Genomic DNA, 21,342 nt, shown 5'->3' with positions numbered 1-21,342 from the left:
CCTCCCTCCAATCCTCCGGTACCATTCCTGTGGACAACGAGGACATAAAGATTCTAGCCAGAGGCTCAGCAATCTCTTCTCTCGCCTCGTGGAGCAGCCTGGGGAATATTCCGTCAGGCCCTGGGGACTTATCTGTCCTAATGTATTTTAACAACTCCAACACCTCCTCTCCCTTAATATCAGCATGCTCCAGAACATCAACCTCACTCATATTGTCTTCACCATCATCAAGTTCCCTCTCATTGGTGAATACCGAAGAGAAGTATTCATTGAGGACCTCGCTCACTTGCACAGCCTCCAGGCACATCTTCCCACCTTTATCTCTAATCGGTCCTACCTTCACTCCTGTCATCCTTTTGTTCTTCACATAATTGAAGAATGCTTTGGGGTTTTCCTTTACCCTACTCGCCAAGGCCTTCTCATGCCCCCTTCTTAAGCTCCTTTCTTGCTTCCCTATATTCCTCAATAGACCCATCTGATCCTTACTTCCTAAACCTCATGTATGCTGCCGTCTTCCTCCTGACTAGATTTTCCACCTCACTTGTCACCCATGGTTCCTTCACCCTACCATTCTTTATCTTCCTCACCGGGACAAATTTATCCCTTACATACCATACCGCAAGAGATCTCTAAACATCGACCACATGTCCATAGTACATTTCCCTGCAAAAACATCATCCCAATTCACACCCGTAAGTTCTAGCCTTATAGCCTCATAATTTGCCTTTCCCCAATTAAAAATTTTCATGTCCTCTTTGATTCTATCCTTTTCCATGATAATTATAAAGGCCAGGGAGCGGTGGTCACTGTCTCCCAGATGCTCACCCACTGAGAGATCTGTGACCTGACCCGGTTCATTACCTAGTACTAGATCTAGTATGGCATTCCCTCTGGTCGGCCTGTCCACATACTGTGACAGAAATCCATCCTGGACACACTTAACAAATTCTGCCCCATCTAAACCCTTGGAACTAATCAGGTGCCAATCAATATTAGGGAAGTTAAAGTCACCCATGATAACAACCCTGTTATTTTTGCACCTTTCCAAAATCTGCCTCCCAATCTGCTCCTCTGTATCTCTGCTGCTACCAGGGGTCCTATAGAATACCCTAATAGAGTAACTGCTCCCTTCCTGTTCCTGACTTCCACCCATATTGACTCAAAAGAGGATCCTGCTACATTACCCACCCTTTCTGTAGCTGTAATAGTATCCCTGACCAGTAATGCCAGCCCTCCTCCCCTTTTTCCACCCTCTCTATCCCTTTTAAAGCACTAAAATCCAGGAATATTGAGAATCCATTCCTGCCCTGGTGCCAGCCAAGTCTCTGGAATGGCCACTACATCATAATTCCATGTATGTATCCAAGCTCTCAGTTCATCACCTTTGTTCCTGATGCTTCTCGCATTAAGGTACACACATTTCAGCCCTTCTACCTTACTGTCTTTACACCGTTTATTCTGCTTCTCTTTCCTCAAAGCCTCTCTGTATGTTAGATCTGGCTTTACTCCATGTGCTTCTTTCACTGCTCTATCGCTCTGGGTCCCATCCCCCTCGCAAATTAGTTTAAACCCTCCCGAACCATGCTAGCAAACCTACCTGCAAGGATATTGCTCCCCCTGGAGTGCAGGTGCAACCCATCCAATCTGTACAGGTCCCACCTTCCCCAGAAGAAATCCCAATGATCTGAAAATCTAAAACCCTGCTCCCTGCACCAACTCCTCAGCCATGCATTCAACTGCAATTCTTACCATCTCTGTCACATAGCACTGGCAGCAATCCTGAGAACGTTACCCTTGAGGTCCTGTTCTTCAGCCTTCTGCCTAATTCCCAAAACTCACATTTCAGGACCTCATCCCTCTTCCTGCCTACGTCGTTGGTGACAACATGCCTCACGACTTCTGGTTGCTTTCCCTCTCGTACCAGGATGTCGTGCACCCGGTCAGAGACATCCCGGACCCTGGCACCCGGGAGGCAACAAACCATGCGGGTGTCCTTCTCAGGTCCACAAAATCTCCTGTCTGCTCCCCTAACTATAGAGTCTCCAATGACGACAACTCTCCTCTTCTCCAACCCACCCTTCTGCACCACAGGGTCAGACTCAGTGCCGGAAGCCCTGCCACCATGGCTCACACCTGGTCGGTCGTCCCCGCCGACAGTATCCAGGACGGTAAACTTATTATTCAGGGGAATGGCTACAGGGGTGCTCTGCACTACCTGTCTGATGTCACCCAACGACCTGCTTCCAGCAGCCTTGGTGTGACTACCTCCCTGTAGCTCTCATCTATGACTGCCTCATTCTCCCTTATGAGTCGAAGGTCATCCAGCTGCTGCTCCAGATTCCTTACACGGTCTTCCAGATCGCCCAGCCGCATGCACTTCTGGCAGATGTAACTCTGCAGGATAGGGGCGTTCCCCCAAGACTGCCACATCTCACATGAGAGGCACATCACCATGTCAGGAGACATTGTAAAAACTAACTGTGAGCTAGCTTGTCCTCCGCCTCTTCTCGTCAAAGCCTCAAAGCTCCACTCTTTCACTGGCCCACTCTCGCAGTTGATTGGTGAAAGAGATAAAAGGCTAGAGAAAGGGGAATCTGATAGGAGAGGGCAGAAGACCATAGAAAGATGGAAGGGGGAAGTATCAAGACATAAGACATAGGAGTCGAAATAGGGTATTCAGCCTATCAAGTTCGCTCTGCCATTTATCATGAATCCCATTCAACCTCATATACCTGTCTATCAACCATATCCCTTGATGCTCCGACCAATCAGGAATCTACCAACTTTCGCTTTTAATATACCTGCGGATTTGGCCTCAACCACAGATTCACCGTTCTTTGGCTAAAAAAAATTGTCCTTACATCTGTTCTAAAGAGTCGCCACATAATTTTTCGGCTATGGTCTCTAGTTCTGGATACCTCCACCACATTCCTGTAAGCAAGTCCTTTCAACATTCATTAGGTTTCAATGCAATCCCACCCCCGCATTCTTCTAAATTCCAGTGAGTTCCAGTCCAAAGCTGCCAAATACTCCTTGTACGTTAACCCCTTCATTCCCAGAATCATCCTCGTCAACCTCCTCTGGACTCTCTCCAATGACAATACATCTTTTCTGAGGGAAGGGGCCCAAAACAGTTGACAATACTCCAATTGTGGCATGACTAGTGTCCTATAAAGCCTCAGCATTATCTCCTAGAGTTTATATTCTATTCCCTTGATATAAGTGGCAGCATTGCATTTGCCTTCTTTACCACAGACTCAACCTGTAAATTTACCTTCTGGGAGTCTCGCATGACCAACTGCACATCTGATGTTTGAATTTTCTCCCCATTTAGATAATAGTCTGCACTATTGTCTCTTTTACCAAAATGCATTATCATACATTTCCCAACACTGCATTCCTGCTGCAATCACATTGCTTCCTCAGTACTGGACTGGACTGAGTACAAACTGGACTGGTCAAAGAACACTGAGGCTGTCTACAAGAAGGGTCAGAGCTGTCTCTATTTCCTGAGGAGACTGAGGTCCTTTAACATCTGTCGGACGATGCTGAGGATGTTCTATGAGTCTGTCGTGGCCAGTGCTATCATGTTTGCTGGTTGTGTGCTGGGGCTGCAGGCTGAGGGTAGCAGACACCAACAGAATCAACAAACTCATTCGTAAGGCCAGTGATGTTGTGGGGATGGAACTGGACTCTCTGATGGTGGTGTCTGAAAAGAGGATGCTGTCTAAGTTGCATTCCATCTTGGACAATGTCTCCCATCCACTACATAATGTACTGGTTGGGCACAGGTGTACATTCACCAGAGACTCATTCCACCAAGATGCAGCACAGAGCGTCATAGGAAGTCATTTCTGCCTGTGGCCATCAAACTTTACAACTCCTCCCTTGGAGGGTCAGACACCCTGAGCCAATAGGCTGGTCCTGGACTTACTTCATAATTTGCTGGCATAATTTACATATTACTATTTAACTACTTATGGTTCAATTACTATTTATTATTTATGGTGCAACTGTAACAAAAACCAATTTCCCTGGGATCAATAAAGTATGACTATGACTACCTACCCCTCCACCTATCTTTGGCAAACTTTGCCACAAAGTCATCAATTCCATTATCCGAATCACTGACAAACAATGTGAAAAGTAGCGGTCCCAATACTGACCCCTGAGGAACACCACTAGTTACCGGCAGCCAACCAGAAAAGGCCCCCTTTATTCCCACTTGCTGCCTCCTGCCTGTCAGCTATTCCTCTATCCATGCCAGTATATTTCCTGTAATGCCATAGGATATTATCTTGTTAAGCAGCCTCGTGTGTGGCACCTTATCAAATGCCTTCTGAAAATGTAAGTAAATGACATCCACCTCCTCTCCTTTCTCCCCCCTGCTGATTACTTCCTCAAAGAATTGTAACGGATTTGTCAGGCAGTGTTTTCCTACACGGAAACCATGCTGACTTTGACTTATTTTATCATTAGTCTCCAAGTACCCTGAAACCTCATCCTTAATGATAAACACCAACACTTTCCGAACCACCTGAGATTAAGCTAACTGGCCTATAGTCTGTCTTTTACCTTCCTCCCTTCTTAAAGAATGCTGCCATTTTCAATTTTTCCCATGCTAGAATCAAGGGATTCTTGAAATATCATGACCAATACATCCATTATCTTTTCAGCAACCTCTCTCAGGACTGGGATGTAGTCTATCTGGTCCAGGTGACTTATCCACCCTAAGACCTTTGAGTTTGCCTGGCACTTTTTATTTGTAATAGCAATGGCACTCACTCCTGCTCCCTGACACGCACGGACCTCTGGCACACTGCTGGTGTCTTGCACAGTGAATACTGATGCAAAAGTACTTACTAAGTTCATCTGCCATTTCTTTGTCTCCCATTACTACGTCACCAGCATCCTTTTCCAGTCGTTCAATATCAACTCTCCCTTCCCTTTTATCTATATACTACTAAAACTCTCATGCTCTGTCTGTTTGTGACCTCCAATTAGCGCAAACGGTGCATTACAGCGGCATTTTTTTTGGCTAAATCAAATTAAAATGCGCTGACTTACAGAATGCAGGTAAAGTTCAGGGTTATATATTCGTATAAAATTGCTCATTCACCAAAACTCAACGAGTTGGCTTTCACCCGCCTTTCAATTTTTGCTCAAGAGTCTTCGGCAAGGAGGTTGAGGAAGGAGACTATGCCACATTTGGAGAGGGTGAGAGGTGGTGAAGAAATGACAGGTAAACTGATTCAGTGTGATGCATGATATGGGAGGTCAGGGACACAGATGGTGCCTCTGGCTGCTACAACTGTGAAAAGTATGTCCAGGTTCAGCTCCTGAAGGACCGTATCGGGGCACTGGAGAAGCAACTGGATAACCTCAGGTTCATCTAGGAAAATGAGAGTTTTCTGGACAGGACCTACAGCGAGATCGTTACACCGAAGACACCGGAAGAGAGAAGGGGGGCGACGATGAGGAAGGGATGGATGCTTGGAGTACAGGAGACTTCTTGAAAACAGGTTCACCCTCTTGGAAGCTGTTGGGACAGAAGACACTGCCAGTCTGAGAGGCGGACAAGTCTGCGAGTCAAAAATTGGCGCTGAAGCAAAGCCAAGGAGGCAGACGTAAGGCAGAGCCGTGGTAGTAGGGGACTCCGTAGTGAGAGGTACAGAAAGGGGTTTCTGCGGCAACAGGCGGGATTTAAGGATGGTGTGTTGCCTCCCTGGTGCCAGGATCAAGGACGTCACGGACTGATTGCAGGACATCCTCAAGGGTGAAGGTGAACAGCCAGAAGTGGTAGTGCATGTTGGCACAAATGACATTGGGAAGAGGAGGAAAGAAATTCTGCAGCGTGACTTCAGAGAACTCGGAAGAAGGCTGGAAAGCAGGACCTCCAGGGTGGTTATCTCCGGTTTGCTTCCAGTTTCTCATGCTGGTGAGGGCAGGAACAGGGAGATAGGGGATCTGAATGTGTGGCCGAGGAGCTGGTGCGTGAGGCAGGGATTTAGATTCTTGGACCACTGGGATCTGTTTTGGGGTAAGGATGAATTGTACAGAGGGGACGGGTTGCACCTTAACAGACGGGGGACCGGCATTCTGGCAGGCAGGTTTGCCACTGCTACACGGGTGTGTTTAAACTAAACAGTTGGGGGGGGGGGGAATATAAGGATGGAGTTAAAGGGAATGAGAGAATAAGAAAAGTTAATAAAGACAACAGAATTAACGGGGCAGAAAGCTCAGGAAGGGATCGGAGAGTATGGGCAAGTGCAATAGGAATCAATGTGAAAGGTGAGGGGAGTAAAAATATTACTTTAAATAGATTAAAAGTATTATATATGAATGCATGAAGTATAAGAAATGAAGTGGATGAGCTTGAGGCTCAGTTGGAAATTGGCAAGTACGATACTGTAGGAATAACAGAGACATGGCTGCAAGAGGACCAGGGCTGGGAAATGAATATTCAAGGGTATACGTCCTATCGAAAGGACAGATAGGTGGGCAGAGGGGGTGGGGTGGCTCTGTTGGTGAGGAATGAAATTCAGTCCCTTGGGAGGAGCAATATAGAATCAGGAGATGTAGAGTCAGTATGGATAGAACTGAGAAATTGTAAGGGCAAAAAGACCCTAATGGGAGTTATCTACAGGCCCCCAAACAGTAGCCTGGATATAGGGTGCAAGTTGAATCAAGAGTTAAAATTGGCATGTTGCAAAGGTAATGCTACGGTTGTTATGGGGGATTTTAACATGCAGGTAGATTGGAAGAATCAGGTTGGTATTGGACCCCAAGAAAGGGAGTTTGTGGAGTGCCTCCGAGATGGATTCTTAGAGCAGCTTGTACTGGAACCTACTAGCGAGAAGGCAATTCTGGATTTAGTGTTGTGTAATGAATTGAATTTGGTAAGGGAACTCGAGGTAAAGGAGCCATTAGGAGGTAGTGACCATAATATGAAAAGTTCTAATCTACAATTTGAGAGGGAGAAGGGAAAATCGGAATTGTCATTATTGCAGTTGAACAAGGGGGACTATGGAGCCATGAGGGAGGAGCTGGCCAAAGTTGACTGGAAAGATACCCTAGCAGGGATGACAGTGGAACAACAATGGCAGGTATTTCTGGGAATAATACAGCAGGTGCAGGATCAGTTCATTCCAAAGAGGAAGAAAGATTCTAAGGGGAGTAAGGGGCAACTGTGGCTGACAAGGGAACTCAAGGATAGTATAAAAATAAAAGCGAAGAAGTATAACATAGTAGAGATGAGCAGAAAGCCAGAGCATTGGGAAACTTTTAAAGAGCAACAGAGGATAACTAAAAAGGCAGTACGGGGAGAAAAGATGAGATACGAAGGCAAGCTAGCCAAGAATATAAAGGAGGATAGTAAAATCTTCTTTAGGTAGGTGAAGAGGAAAAAATTAGTTAAGACCAAAGTTGGGCCCTTGAAGACAGAAACGGGTGAATTTATTATGGGGAACAAGGAAATGGCGGACAAGTTGAACAGGTACTTTAGATCTGTCTTCACTAGGGAAGATACAAACAATCTCCCAGGTGTAATAGTGGCTGGAGGAACTAGGGCAACGGAGGAACTGAAAGAGATTCACATTAGGCAGAAAATGGTGTTGGATAGACTGATGGGACTGAAGGCTGATAAATCCCCAGGGCCTGATAGCCCCAGAGTACTTAAGGAGGTGGTTCTAGAAATCGTGGACGCATTGGTAATTATTTTCCAATGATTCAGGATCAGTTCCTGAGGACTGGAGGGTAGATAATGTTATCCCACTTTTTAAGAAGCGAGGGAGGGAGAAGACAGGGAATTATAGACTGGTTAGCCTGACATCAGTGATGGGGAAGATGCTGGAGTCAATTATAAAGGATGAAATAGTGGCACATTTGGAAAGCAGTAACAGGATTGGTCCGAGTCAGCATGGATTTACGAAGGGGAAATCATGCTTGACTAACCTTCTGGAATTTTTTGAGGATGTAACTATAAAAATGGACAAGGGAGAGCCAGTGGATGTAGTGTACCTGAACTTTCAGAAAGCCTTTGATAAGGTCCCACATAGGAGATTAGTGGGCAAAATTAGAGCACATGGTATTGGGGGTAGGGTACTGACGTTGATTGTAAATTGGTTGGCAGACAGGAAACAGAGTAGGGGTTAACGGGTCCCTTTCAGAATGGCAGGTGGTGACTAGTGGGGTACCGCAGGGCTCGGGCTGGGACCGCAGCTATTTACGATATACATTAAAGTAACATTAGTAAATTTGCAGATGACACAAAGCTGGGTGGCAGTGTGAAATGTGTGGAGGATGTTGAGATAATGCAGGATGACTTGGACAGGTTGGGTGAGTGGACAGATACAGTTTAATGTGGATAAATGTGAGGTTATCCGCTTTGGTGGCAAGAACAGGAAGGCAGATTACTATTTGAATGGTGTCAAGTTAGGAAAAGGGGAAGTACAACAAGATCTTGGTGTCCTTGTTCATCAGTTACTGAAACTAAGCAGGCAGTGAAGAAAACTAATGACATGTTGGCCTTCATAACAAGGGGAGTTGAGTATACGAGCAAAGAGGTCCTTCTGCAGTTGTACAGGGCCCCGGTGAGACCACACCTGGAGTATTGCATACAGTTTTGGTCTCCAAATTTGAGGAAGGACATTCTTGCTATTGAGGGAGTACAGCGGAGGTTCACGAGGTTAATTCCTGGGATGGCGCGACTGTCATATGTTGAAAGATTAGAGCGACTGGGCTTGTATACACTGGAATTTCGAAGGATGAGAGGGAATCTGATTGAAACATATAAGATTATTAAGGGATTGGACACGCTAGAAGCAGGAAACATGTTCCCGATGTTGGGGGAGTCCAGAACCAGAGGCCACAATTTGAGAATAAGCGGTAGGCCATTTAGAACGGAGTTGAGGAAAAACTTTTTCACCTGAGAGTTGCGGATCTCTGGAATGCTCTGCCTCAGAAGGTAGTGGAAGCCAATTCTCTGGATGCTTTCAAGAAAGAGTTAGATAGAGCTCTTAATGATAGCGGAGTCAAGGGATATGGGGAGAAGGCAGGAACGGGTACTGATTGTGGATGATCAGCCATGATCAAAGTGAATGGCGGTGCTGACTTAAAGGGCCAAATGGCCTACTCCTGCACTTATTGTCTATTGTCACCCGTGACCCAATCGGCCATCATGGAAATCGGGACATGACAGCCTGGAGCATGCACACGGCCAGCCTCAGCGGCAACACCTACCAGAGCAAAAGGGCAGGGCAGCTCTATTTCGAGGGGTCACATACTACTAATCACCATCAGCATGTGCAGGATTGGGACAGATCTAACTGCCACCCATCAATAAGAGATAATTAAATCTTATTGTAATGACGTACTTCGAGACACCCATCAACCCTTTGCTGCAGTCAAAGGACAGCGGTGACTATATCACGTCCATTTCGGAGAGCACCAACCACATCATCAAGAATAATCAGCGTCCTTTGGTGTTAGTGCTTCATATCTTCTATCCAGCATTAGGGTAAAAAAAAATGGTCAGCCTAATCATGCCGTGTGGAAAGGGAAGGGGGACATTATGATCAAGAGGTGATGCCAAATGTCGTCGGGAAGCGGCAAGGAGAGGGAGAGAACAAGAATCGGATGAGGCTAGGGCCGCACGACTCCAGGATCAAAGAGTCAGGACAAAAAAAGATGAGAGAAGAAAAGACAGAGGAGGAGGGGCATGCACGTCTCCAGGATCAGAGACAAACAACAAACAGCAGAAGAGCTGAAGAGACAGGGGATGAAAAGGCTGCACGTCTCCAGAATGACAATAACAGGCACAGAAGGAGGAGAGAGGAAGAGACAAAGGAGCTGAGAAATGCACGTCTCCAGGATCAGCGACAAAGAAACTGATGAAGAGACGGGGGATGAAAGGTCTGCGCATCTGCAGAATGACAATGAGAGGCACAAGGGTGGCAGATAAACTAGAAATGATGCCATCAAAAGTGTCCTTCGTTAAATGAGGAGGAGCTATATTTGCTTTGCTATGCATTGTTCTTCTTTAACAAACTGAGGTTTTCTACTTCAGTTTCCAAAGCAAAGCAATACCAATAGCATTCAGGAAAATTTAATGTTCATTCTGGTCACATCAGACTGCACTACCCTTCTCTCAAAGGATGCCCTAATGGGTCACCCCGTTGTCTAGTTCCTTATATAACTGAAACAACTTCTAGTATCCTGCTTTATATTGTTGGCGAGTTTGCCCTCATATTTCATCTTTTCCCTTCTTATAGCTTTTTTAGTTGCCTTTTGTTGGATCTTAAAAATTTTCCAATCATCCAAATTCCCATTTATTTTTGCTACCTTATATGCCCTTTCCTTGGCTTTTTTGCAATCCTTACCTTCCCTTGTCAGCCATGGTTGCCTAGCCCTGCCATTTGAGAACTTCTCCTGTGGGACATATCTATCCTGAACCTTGTGAACTATTCCCAGAACCTTCAGCCCCCTTTATTGTGTGATCAGCCCCGCCAGTATCCCCTACAATCCAGCTGGGAAGCTCCTCTCTCATGTCTCTGTAATTCCCTTTATAACATTGCGACACTGATCCATGTGATTTGTGCTTCTCCCTCTCAAATTGCTGTATGATTTCAGTCATATTCTGATCACTGTCTCCTAAGGATTCCTTTACTTTAAGCTCCTTAATAAGGGAGGGAACGTCGACTCAGACCATGAGAGGTCTGCGTCGGGCATTCTCATGCCTTACAAGGCGCAGATTGGAAGTCTATGTGGGGCGCCACTCCTCGCACAGACTAGAGCAATGTGTGATTAAGTGCCTTGCTCAAGGGCACAAACACACTGCCACAGTTGAGGCTTGAACTAGCGACCTTGAGATAACTAGACGAACACCTTAACCACTTGGCCATGTGCCCAACACATCCCTAATAAGATCTGGGTTATTACAGAACACCCAATCTAAGGTAGCCTTCCCTCGAGTTGGCTCAAGCACAAGCTGCTCTAAAAACCAGTCTCGTAGGTATTCAACTAATTCCCTCTCTTGAGATCCGACACAAACCTGATTTTCCCAATCTCCTTGCATATTGAACACCAACATCAGACCCAAAACCCCCAACCCCTCTCTCACAAAACATAACAGATTCATCCACACAGAAAAACACCGGCAAACACCAACATCATACCCCAAACCCCCAACCCCTCTCTCACAAAACATACCAGACTCACCCACACAGAAAAACACCGTCAAACACCAGCAAACATCAGACCCCAAACCCCCAACCGTACTCTCAGAAAGCATAACAGACACAACAACACAGAAAAACACTAACAAACACCCTCATTAGACCCCAAACCCCATTCCCTCTCTCACAAAACATAACAGGTTCACCAGCACATATAAACACCATCAAACACCAACATCAAACCCCAAACCCCAACCCCTCTCTCACAAAACGGAACAGATTCATCCACACAGAAAAACACTAACAAACACCCTCATCAGACCCCAAACCCCCAACCCTTCTTTCACAAAACATAATAGATTTCACCCATACAGAAAAACACCCACAAACATCAGACCCCAAATCTCCAACCCCTCGCTCACACAAAACAAAACAGACTCACCAACACAGAAAAACACCAACAAACATCAACATCAGACTCCAAACCCCCAACCTTCCTCTCACAAAACACAACATGTTCACCCACACAGAAAAACACCAACAAACATCAGACTCCAAATCCCCAACATATTCTCCACTGCCAATCAGCAAAAAGAAAGAAAACAATGAAAACTGAAGAAGCCCAATATAAAATACAGTCTAATAATCACGTAAATCTCAGAATATCGAAAATATCCTTCCGTCAACTTTTAAAGAGAATGGCCGCACGAACTTAGTCGTGTGAAGATTAGTGGTCAGGCTGGGACCGAACGCAAATGCCTCTGACCCGGCTACCGACCCCGTGGACCTGTATATTAACCTCAATGGTGAATCTTCTTTGGTGCTTTTAAATGGAGTCATTCATGACTCCATGCTCTGTCTCTGATCTAATGTGTCTTCTTTAGATCCCTGTCTCTGGTCTTCTCCATGAGGCAGTTCTCCGGACTCAGCAGAGCACTAATCATTCAATCTAATTCCAAACTGCACATCACAGGCTTCAACAGTTTCCGTAACACTGTGAAAACAAAAAGAACAAGCAGGAGACGTAGAGAAAGTGAAATAATTAAAGAGATTTGCTGTCTGGAAAAAGTCACCCGAGGAATTGTTGTTCACTGACGTCATTTCAAAAGTCATTTATAAATTAGCTGATAACACAACTACTGTTGGCAGAATTTCAGATGGTGATGAGATACAGTAGTGAGATAGATCAGCTGATTGAGTGGTGTCACAACAACCCTTGCACTCAGCATCAGTAAGATCAAGATTGTGGAGTTGAAAAGGGAGAGGTTGCAGGAACACACACTGGTCCTCATCGCGGGATCAGCAGTGGAAAGGCTGAGCAGTTTCAAGTTCCTGGGTGTCAATATCTTTGAAGATCCATCCTGGGCCCAACATATCGATGAAGTTACAAAGAAGGAAATGGCAGTGGCTGTATCTCATTAAGAGTTTGAGGAGACATGATATGTCACCACTTGCAAATTTTTACAGGTGTAGGGTGAAGAGCATACTAGCTGATTGCATCACCCTCTGGTATGGAGGGGCCACTGCACAGGGTCGGAGAATACTGCAGAATGTTATAAACTCAGTCAGCTCCATCGTGGGCACCAGTCTCCCCATCTTCAAAATATGATGCCTCAGAAAGGTGGCATCCATCACCTGGGACATGCTCTCATCTCCAATGAGGAGACTGAAGGCACACACTCAACATTTTAGGACCAGCTCTTCCTCTCTGCTATCATATTTCTAAATGGATAGTGAAACCACATACATTTATTTTTGCTCTTGTTTTATGCTCATGTATTTTTTAAATTGCCGTTTATAGTTTTTTTAATCATTATGCATTGCAGTTTACTGATGCTGCACAGCCACAAATTTCATAATGTATGCTAGTGATATCAACATTGATTCTGGATTTGATTTTCTCCAGAAAGTTTTGTGGGATTGAAATTGAAGCCTGGTTTTGAGAGGATGTTGAAAATGATCAGAGAATTGACAGAGGATGCCAAGTAAATATTATTTCTCAAGGGAAAAGGAAGTGAGAACAGTATTTATAGAGGATTATTAATTTGCAGATCTCTTAATGTGTTCTAGAGGTTTTTATGTTTTTCTCTGATTAAATCATTTAATCAACTTTATTAAGGCATATGAATGAAAATTTTGGTGGATCCTGTTTTAAAAAAGAATTTGAGTTGGTGCAGGTCACATTGTTCATGCAAGGCTCTTAACCTGCAACTTCACAGTTTGTTTTTTCATTCCTAGGTGTAGATGAACAGCTGTTCAGTCCTCCATCATGGGAAGAGAGAGGAAATGCATTTTGTGTAACATCATTTACAGTTCCAAAAGGGTAATTTTCAAACAGTCTCTTCACAACTCTCTTTCTAAAGATCTATTATTGTTTCCATCCAGCTCTGGGATATTTTTTCTGTGGATAAAAAAGTTATATCTGGTGATTAAAAGTCACGGAAATAGGCCCTAAGGCCCAACAGGTCCATGCTGACCATGATTTCTGTTTGAGTTGATCCCATATGCCTTCCTTTAGCCCATATCCCTGAATTGTTCCTATCCATGTACTTGTTTCAGAGACTTTTACCTGCCTCAATCACTTTCTCTGGCAGCTCATTCCATGTGCGTACTGACCATGCTCTGGATGAAAATGTTGCCCTTCAGGTTTCTGTTAATCTCCCCTCTCACCTTAAACTGATGTCCAAGAGTTCTTGATTCCTGAACCTGGAACAAGACTGTGCACGTTCACCCTATTTATAACCCTCATGATTTATACACATCTACAAGGCCGCCCTTCATTTTTCTCTGCTCCAGAAAGGTTCCAGGATGTTCACAGCAACATCCTTGCAAATCTTCCAGCTTAATTGCATTTTTACTTGTAGTAGGGTGAGCAAAACTGAATGCAATATTCCAAGAGTGGCCTAACCAACATCTTGTACATCTGCGGCGTAACATCCCAGCTTCTATACCGTGTCATTTCTAATGAAGGGTCGGGTACCAAAAACTTTCTTCACCATCCTGTCTATTTGTGATGCCACTTTTAGGGAACTCTGTCCCTCTGTTCTGCAGTGCTCCCCACCCCCAGGGCCCTAATTTAATTGTTCATAGTGATTGAGGAAGAAGTCCAGCCAAATTGGGGTGCCTTTTTGTGGTGGGGGGTGTGCTTGCAAGTGTGAAAAGTAATTCTGACTTTTGTATAGTTTGGTGATGTAAGTTTGTATTTTCACGTTTGTGAAATGTGCACAACTTGGAGATGCATGGAACGAAGATGCAGCACAGAAGTCTCTGAACACAAAATAATCTGCAGATGCTGGGATCGTGTGTCCTGATGAAGGGTTCCGGCCCGAAACGTCGACTTATCGTTTCCACGGATGCTGCCCGACCTGCTGAGTTCCTCCAGCGTGTTGTGACAGAAGTCTCTGAGTACCCAAGTGAATGGGACAGTGGCAAATGGAGTTTAATGCTGATCAAATATGAAGGATAGCATACTAAAGGAAAAAAATATGATGTGTTTTCAATAAATAACTAAAGAGATGACTCAACTCAACATGTATAACCAACGCTGGAGTGCTTTATTAGGACTTGAATGCTGAACTACAAAGCAGAAGCACTAGATTCAAGTTAGATGAAGTCATCAAACCACCTCATGGATTAGTTGGATTCCCAACACATTTAGGCATTGGAGTTGATTTACATAATGGCCACAAAGCTGTCTTTTGTTGTATGTGATGTGAAGAAAATAGAGGTACTTGGGCCTCTCAAGCTATGTGAGGGGACTATTATGCAGTGAAGTGTAGGAGACAAATGACATCAAAATAATTACAACAAGGATCTAGCCTAAATTAATAAACAACAAACTTACCTTAAAATTGAAATAAAATCTTTCTCTCAGACTAATCCATCTAAGGCCCTGATCCCAAATACAGGCCCTAATCCTTACCATACCTCAGGAAACACTAACAATTGTTAAGATAAGGTTGTGTTCAGTTACCTTCTGATGTGGTATCAGGCTTTAAATTTGGAAATCCTCAGCCTTCAGCCAGAAACCACTGCTTTCAGTTGGATTGTCTTAAAGCAGATGTGCCAAAATTGTGAACTTTCTAACGTGCACTTCAGCAATTTGAAATTATGACACCTAGAAGGCCGGTTATTTCCTGAGCGTGAGAACTCCAATCTTACAGTTTCTCCTGTCACTCTTTTCCCAAACTGCTAGAGCTAGCATTGGTGAGGTTCTGTTCTTTATCTCTGAGTGTAGAATTGCTGGACCTAGCATTGATGAGTTTCCATTCTTTATCTGTCAGTATAGCATTTGCGTGCCAGCTGAATAACAACCTCGCTCATTTCCAAGGTCTGGATATTGCTGGAAAGGCTAGTGTTTACAGTCCATTGCTCACTGGCCTTGAGAACGGAGTGGTGAACTGCATCCTTCAGCAGCCGTGGTCTGTCAAGGTGCTTTCCCAGTGCTGTGGGTTGCTTTTATGGGAGTTTCTGGAGAGTTTGTGTTTTTCATGGGTTATCAGAACTACAGTATTCCAGAGATAGTTACAGGATAGTGAACAGGCTACTTTTTTTCCTCGCTGTAGTTGAGCTAAATGTAGTGATTCCCAGTTGAGATGTTAACTACTTGACCAGGAGTCAATGTCAAATCAATTAGGGTCAGATTTTTGTTCCTATCCTGTCCATAAACATTTCTTCTTCCAAAAGCGATTCTGTCCATAATTAAAAACAAGCAAAAATATAACAATTGCCCTTGTGTGTTTATTGTAGGAGATGGGTGAACACATGAGGAGTATGCTGCACCACAGGGAACTGGAGAATCTCAAAGGAAGGTAAATACTTAATGTTGCAGACTGTTGCTTCTGTAATACACTGTGTGGGGGAAAACTAAGTGTCTTGAGCAGAGGATTTCTGTCTGTAAGCACAGAATAATGATACAAACATAGAAGGAGGCCATTTGGCCCTCTGCCTATGCTGGTTGTATACCCCCATTCTACACCCTTTTACACTGATGTCCTCAGCTAATTTACTCATTTACCAGTGGGATAGTTTTCTTCTGTCTACTCCATGAAAGCCTTCCATTTGACAGTTTCAATTAGTATATTTTTGTTATAATTTTTACATTTCCATTTTTTTCTCTTACTGGCAGCTTCCTGGTGGTTAGCGCTGGCCCTTTCCTGAGGCTTTGGCATCTTACCGATGTCCAGAATGGTCCGTTGTCTTAGCTGAGGTCAAACTCATGATCCATGAAGCTTCATTACAACCATCTTGCTGTCGTATTCTGTGCCTCTGCTTATCAACATAAGTAACCAGATTGTTTGTTTACCTCAAGAAAATCTGCTGATGCTGGAAATCCAAGCAACACACACTAAATGCTGGAGGACCTCAGTAGGCCAGGCAGCATGTATGGAAAAGAGTAAACAATAATTTTTCCTTCGACTCCTCCCACTTCCTCCAACTTCCTCCAACTTAAGGTGTAGCTATGGGCAATTGCATGCCTTTTTGCTTGCTAGTGGAACAGTCTGTGTTCCAAGCCGACACTGGTATCACTCTCCAACTTTTCCTACACTACATCAATGACTATATAAGTGCTGCTTTCTGTATCCACTTCATCAACTTTGCCCTTCCACCCGGCCCTCAAATTTACCTAGTCCATTTTCGACACCTCCCTCTCCTTTCTCGATCTCTCTGTCTCTATCTGTGGAGACAGTTTATCCGCTCACAGCTACCTGGACTTTACTGCTTTCCACCCTGTCACTTGTAAAACATAGAAAGCCTACAGCACAATACAGGCCCTCCAGCCCACAAAGGCTGTGTCGAACATGTCCTTACCCTAGAACTACCTAGGCTTATCCATAGCCCTCTACTTTTCTAAGCTCCATGTACCTATCCAGGAGTCTCTTAAAAGACCCTATTGTTTCCGCCTCCACCACCGCTACCGGCAGCCCATTCCACATACTCACCACTCTCTGTGTAAAAAAAAACAACAACTTACCCCTGATATCTCCTCTATACCTTCTTCCAAGCACCTTAAAACTATGCCTTCTCATGCTAGCCATTTCAGCCCTGGGAAAAAGCCTCTGACTATCCACACGATCAATGCCTCTCATCATCTTATATACCTCTATCAGGTCACCTTTCATCCTCCGTCGCTCCAAGGAGAAAAGGCTGAGTACACTCAACCTGTTTTCATAAGGCATGCTCCCCAATCCAGGCAGCATCCTTGTAAATCTCCTCTGCACCTTTTCTATGGTTTCCACGTCCTTCCTGTAGTGAAGCGACCAGAATTGAGCACAGTACTCCAAGTGGGGTCTGAGTTGACCTGAGTAGCAGCTTTGAGTGTCTTATGGACTCAGAACCCAAGATCCCTCTGATCCTCCACACTGCCAAGAGCCTTACTATTAATGCTATATTCTGCCATCATATTTGACCTACCAAAATGAGCCACCTCACACTTACCTGGGTTGAACTCCATCTGCCACTTCTCAGCCCAGTTTTGCATCCTATCAATGTGCCGCTGTAACCTCTGACAGCCCTCCACACTATTCACAACACCCCCAACCTTTATGTCATCAGCAAATTTACTAACCCATCCCTCCACTTCCTCATCCAGGTCATTTACAAAAATCACGAAGAGTAGGAGTCCCAGAACAGATCCCTGAAGCACGCCACTGGTTACCAACCTCCATGCAGAATATGACCCATCTACAACCACTCTTTGCCTTCTGTGGGCAGGCCAGTTCTGGATCCACAAAGCAATGTCCCTTTGGATCCCAAGCCTCCTTATTTTCTCAATAAGCCTTGCATGGGGTACCTTATCAAATGCCTTGCTGAAATCCATGTACACTACATCTACTGCTCTACCTCCTTAGAACACCTGGAGAATAAAGGTGCATATGTAAGGGTCCTTTTCATTGACTACAGCTCTGCCTTTAATACAATCATTCCAAATAAACTTGATTCCTAAGCTCCGGAACCTGGACTCAGATCTGCAGCTGGATCTTCAACTTCCTCACAGAATGGACCCAGGCTGTAAAAATAGGGGACAAGCTCTCCTCTACAATCACTCTGAGCACCGGTGCCCCACAAGGCTGTGTACTCAGCCCCCTGCTGTACACACTGTACACCCATGATTGTGTAACCAAGTTTCCATCAAACTCAATATATAAGTTTGCTGATGACACCACAATTATAGACAGTATCTCAGGTAATGATGAGTTTGAGTACAGAGAGGAAATTAAGAACCTGATGGCATGGTGCGAAGACAATAACCTATCCCTCAACGTCAGCAAGACGAAGGAATTGGTTGTTGACGTCAGAAGGAGTAGTGGACTGCACAACCCCATTTACATCGGTGGTGCGCAAGTGGAACAGGTCAAAAGCTTTAAGTTCCTCGGGGTCAGTATCACAAATGACCTGACTTGGTCCAACCAAGCAGAGTCCACTGCCAAGAAGGCCCACCAGCGCCTTTACTTCCTGAGAAAGCTAAAGAAATTTGGCCTGTCCCCTAATAGCCTCACTAATTTTTTTAGATGCACCGTAGAAAGCATTCTTCTAGGGTGCATCACAACCTGGTACGGAAGTTGTCCTGACCAGAAGAAGCTGCAGAAGATCGTGAACACAGCCCAGCACATCACACAAACCTATCTTCTGTCCTTGGACTCACTTTACACCGCACGCCGTCGGAGCAGTGCTGCCAGGATAATCAGGGACACGACCCACCCAGCCAAAACACTTTTCGTCCCTCTTCCGTCCGGGAGAAGGCTCAGGAGCTTGAAGACTTGTACGGCCAGATTTGGGAACAGCTTCTTTCCAACTCTGATAAAACTGCTGAACGTATCCTGACCCTGATCTGGGCCGTACCCTCCAAATATCCGGACCTGCCTCTTGGTTTTTTTGCACTACCTTACTTTCCATTTTCTATTTAGGATTTTTAATTTAAATTTTTAATATTTACTATCGATTTGTACTCCAGGGAGCAGGAAGCGCAGAATCAAATATCGCTGCGATGATTGTACGTTCTAGTATCAATTGTTTGGCGACAATAAAGTAATAAAGTACCTTCATCAATATGTTTAGTCATGTTCTCAAAAAGTTCAATCAGGCTTGTAAGACATGACCTGCCTTTGAAAATGCCATACCCTCCTTTCAATTCCTCCGTCTTCACCGCATCTGCTTTTAAGATGAGGTTTTTCATTCCAGAAATAACGTGATTATTCCAGAAATAACAGAAATAAAGCCCCTTCTAAAAAAGGGGGCTTTCCTTCCTCCAACATCAACGCTGCCTTTACCTTTTCATACACATCTGCCTTCACCCCATCTCTCTGCTACCCCACCAGGGATAGGATTCCTCTTGTCCTCACCTACCACCCCAGTAGCCCCTGCGTCCAGCACATAATTCCACATAACTTCTGGCTTCTCCAACAGGATCCCACCACCAAGCACATCGTTCCCTCCTTTCCACTTTCTGCATGGAGCGCTCTCTACTCGACTTCATTGTATATTCGTCCCTCCCCACTGATCTCCCTCCTGGCACTTGCCCTCACAATTGGAACAAGTGCTACACCTGCCCCAACACCACTTCCCTCACTACCGTTCAGGGCCCCAAACAGTCCTTTCAGCTGAAGTGACACTTCACCTGTGAGTCTGGGGTTATCTACTGTATCTGGTACTCCCAGTGTGACCTTCTGTATTTCGGTGAGACCATACGTAGATTGAGAGACCACTTCGCTGAACAGATTCTACCAGAAAAAACGGGGTCTCCCAGTGGCCACCGCTTCAATTCTACTTCCCATTCCCATTCCGATATGTCAAACTATGGCCTCCTCTACTGTCACAATGAGACCACACTCAGGTTGGAGGAGCAACACCTTATATTCCATCCGGCAGCCTCCAACCTGACGGTATGAACATCGATTTTGATTTCTCAACCTTCCAGTAGTTGCCCCCCCCATGCCTATTCCCATTTTCCCCTCTCACCTTATCTCCTTACTTGCCCATCACCTTCCTCCTGGTGGTCTTCCCTCTTCCCTTTCTTCCATGTATCCTCTCCTATCAGATTCCCCCTTTCCAAACCCTTAACCTCTTCCATCTGTTTGCTTCCCAGCTCTTTACTTCACCCCTCTCCCTCTTCTTGTTTCACCTGTCATCTACCACCTTGCACTTCTTCCTCTCCTCCCCACCCACATTCTTGCTCTAACTTCTCGTCTTTTTTTCCTTTTCTGATGAAGGGTCTTGGCCGGAAATGTCAACTGTTTACTCTTTTCCATAGATGCTGCCTGGCCTGTTGAGTTCCTCCTGCAGTTTGCCTGTGTTGTTTGATTGCCCTGATCCATCCTTTGAGAGCTGTCTGGAAAACCTCCATTGGCGGCTTCCTGAGGTGTCTTTTGCAACTGGGTGATCTCTAACTTTGGCTTATTTTACCGTCCTGATTGTGATCCTACTTGGACTTGAGTAAGGATGAAGTCCCTGTAAATTTGTCCTGATACAGGATTTTGTGAGCAATTCCTTCTCCCCACATCACAGACTCAGCTGACCCACTCAGTTCCTCCAGCCGACTGTTTGTTACCCTTGACTTGTTCCCAAAGGTTCCTTCATCATCACTGAGTTAATTGTGAAACTCCCTCTTTAACAGTGTTGTGAGTATACCCACACTTCAAAGACTGCAGTGGTTCAAGAAGGCAGCCTTCTCAAGAGCAATTAGTATTTCTTTTTTAAAAATTTAAGATGTGGTGCAGAACAGTCCCTTCTAGCCTTTCGAGCCACACCACCCAGCAATTTGCGATGACCCACTTATGGGTACGTCTTTGGACTGCAGGAGGAAACTGGAGCATTTGGAGGAAACCCACATGTACGTGGGAAAGAACGTGCTTGCAGAGGACAACAGAATTGAACTCTGAACTCCAAACGCCCTCAGCTGTAATAGCTTCATACTACCTGCTATTCAATGAGCAATTAGCCTGCAAAGCCCACATTCCTTGGATCCCAGAGAAAGCTGGCAAATTGGATCCAAAGTTGACTTGGATTATGATGTCTGGGCAATGGTGGAGAGTTGCTTTTGTGATTAGATGGCCCGTGACCAGTTGTGTATCACAGAGGTAGGTACTCGGACCCTTATTGTCTGCGATACACATTCAGCACATTAAGGGTTTGCATGTGAATACAGAGGATATAGTTATTAATTGTTTGA

General features: G+C 44.9%; 1 protein-coding gene across 3 annotated transcripts in view; it reads left to right on the top strand.

The window, feature by feature from the left end:
- Positions 1-21,342, top strand: part of znf106a (zinc finger protein 106a) — a 138,005-nt gene that overhangs the window by 27,450 nt on the left and 89,213 nt on the right. For 2 of the 3 annotated variants that reach the window (XM_063054475.1, XM_063054483.1), the window contains exons 3-4: positions 13,413-13,497; positions 15,924-15,985. In XM_063054475.1, coding sequence (XP_062910545.1) covers positions 13,444-13,497; positions 15,924-15,985 — 116 coding nt within the window. In that variant the 5' untranslated portion in view covers positions 13,413-13,443. The remainder of the gene's footprint in view (positions 1-13,412; positions 13,498-15,923; positions 15,986-21,342) is intronic. The other variant, XM_063054487.1, reaches the window with a different exon arrangement.

This window comes from Mobula hypostoma, chromosome 1 (assembly GCF_963921235.1).
Source record: "Mobula hypostoma chromosome 1, sMobHyp1.1, whole genome shotgun sequence".
Lineage (NCBI taxonomy): Eukaryota > Metazoa > Chordata > Chondrichthyes > Myliobatiformes > Myliobatidae > Mobula > Mobula hypostoma.
Note: the sequence above shows the minus strand (reverse complement) of the source record. Positions and strands in the feature narration are given on the sequence as shown.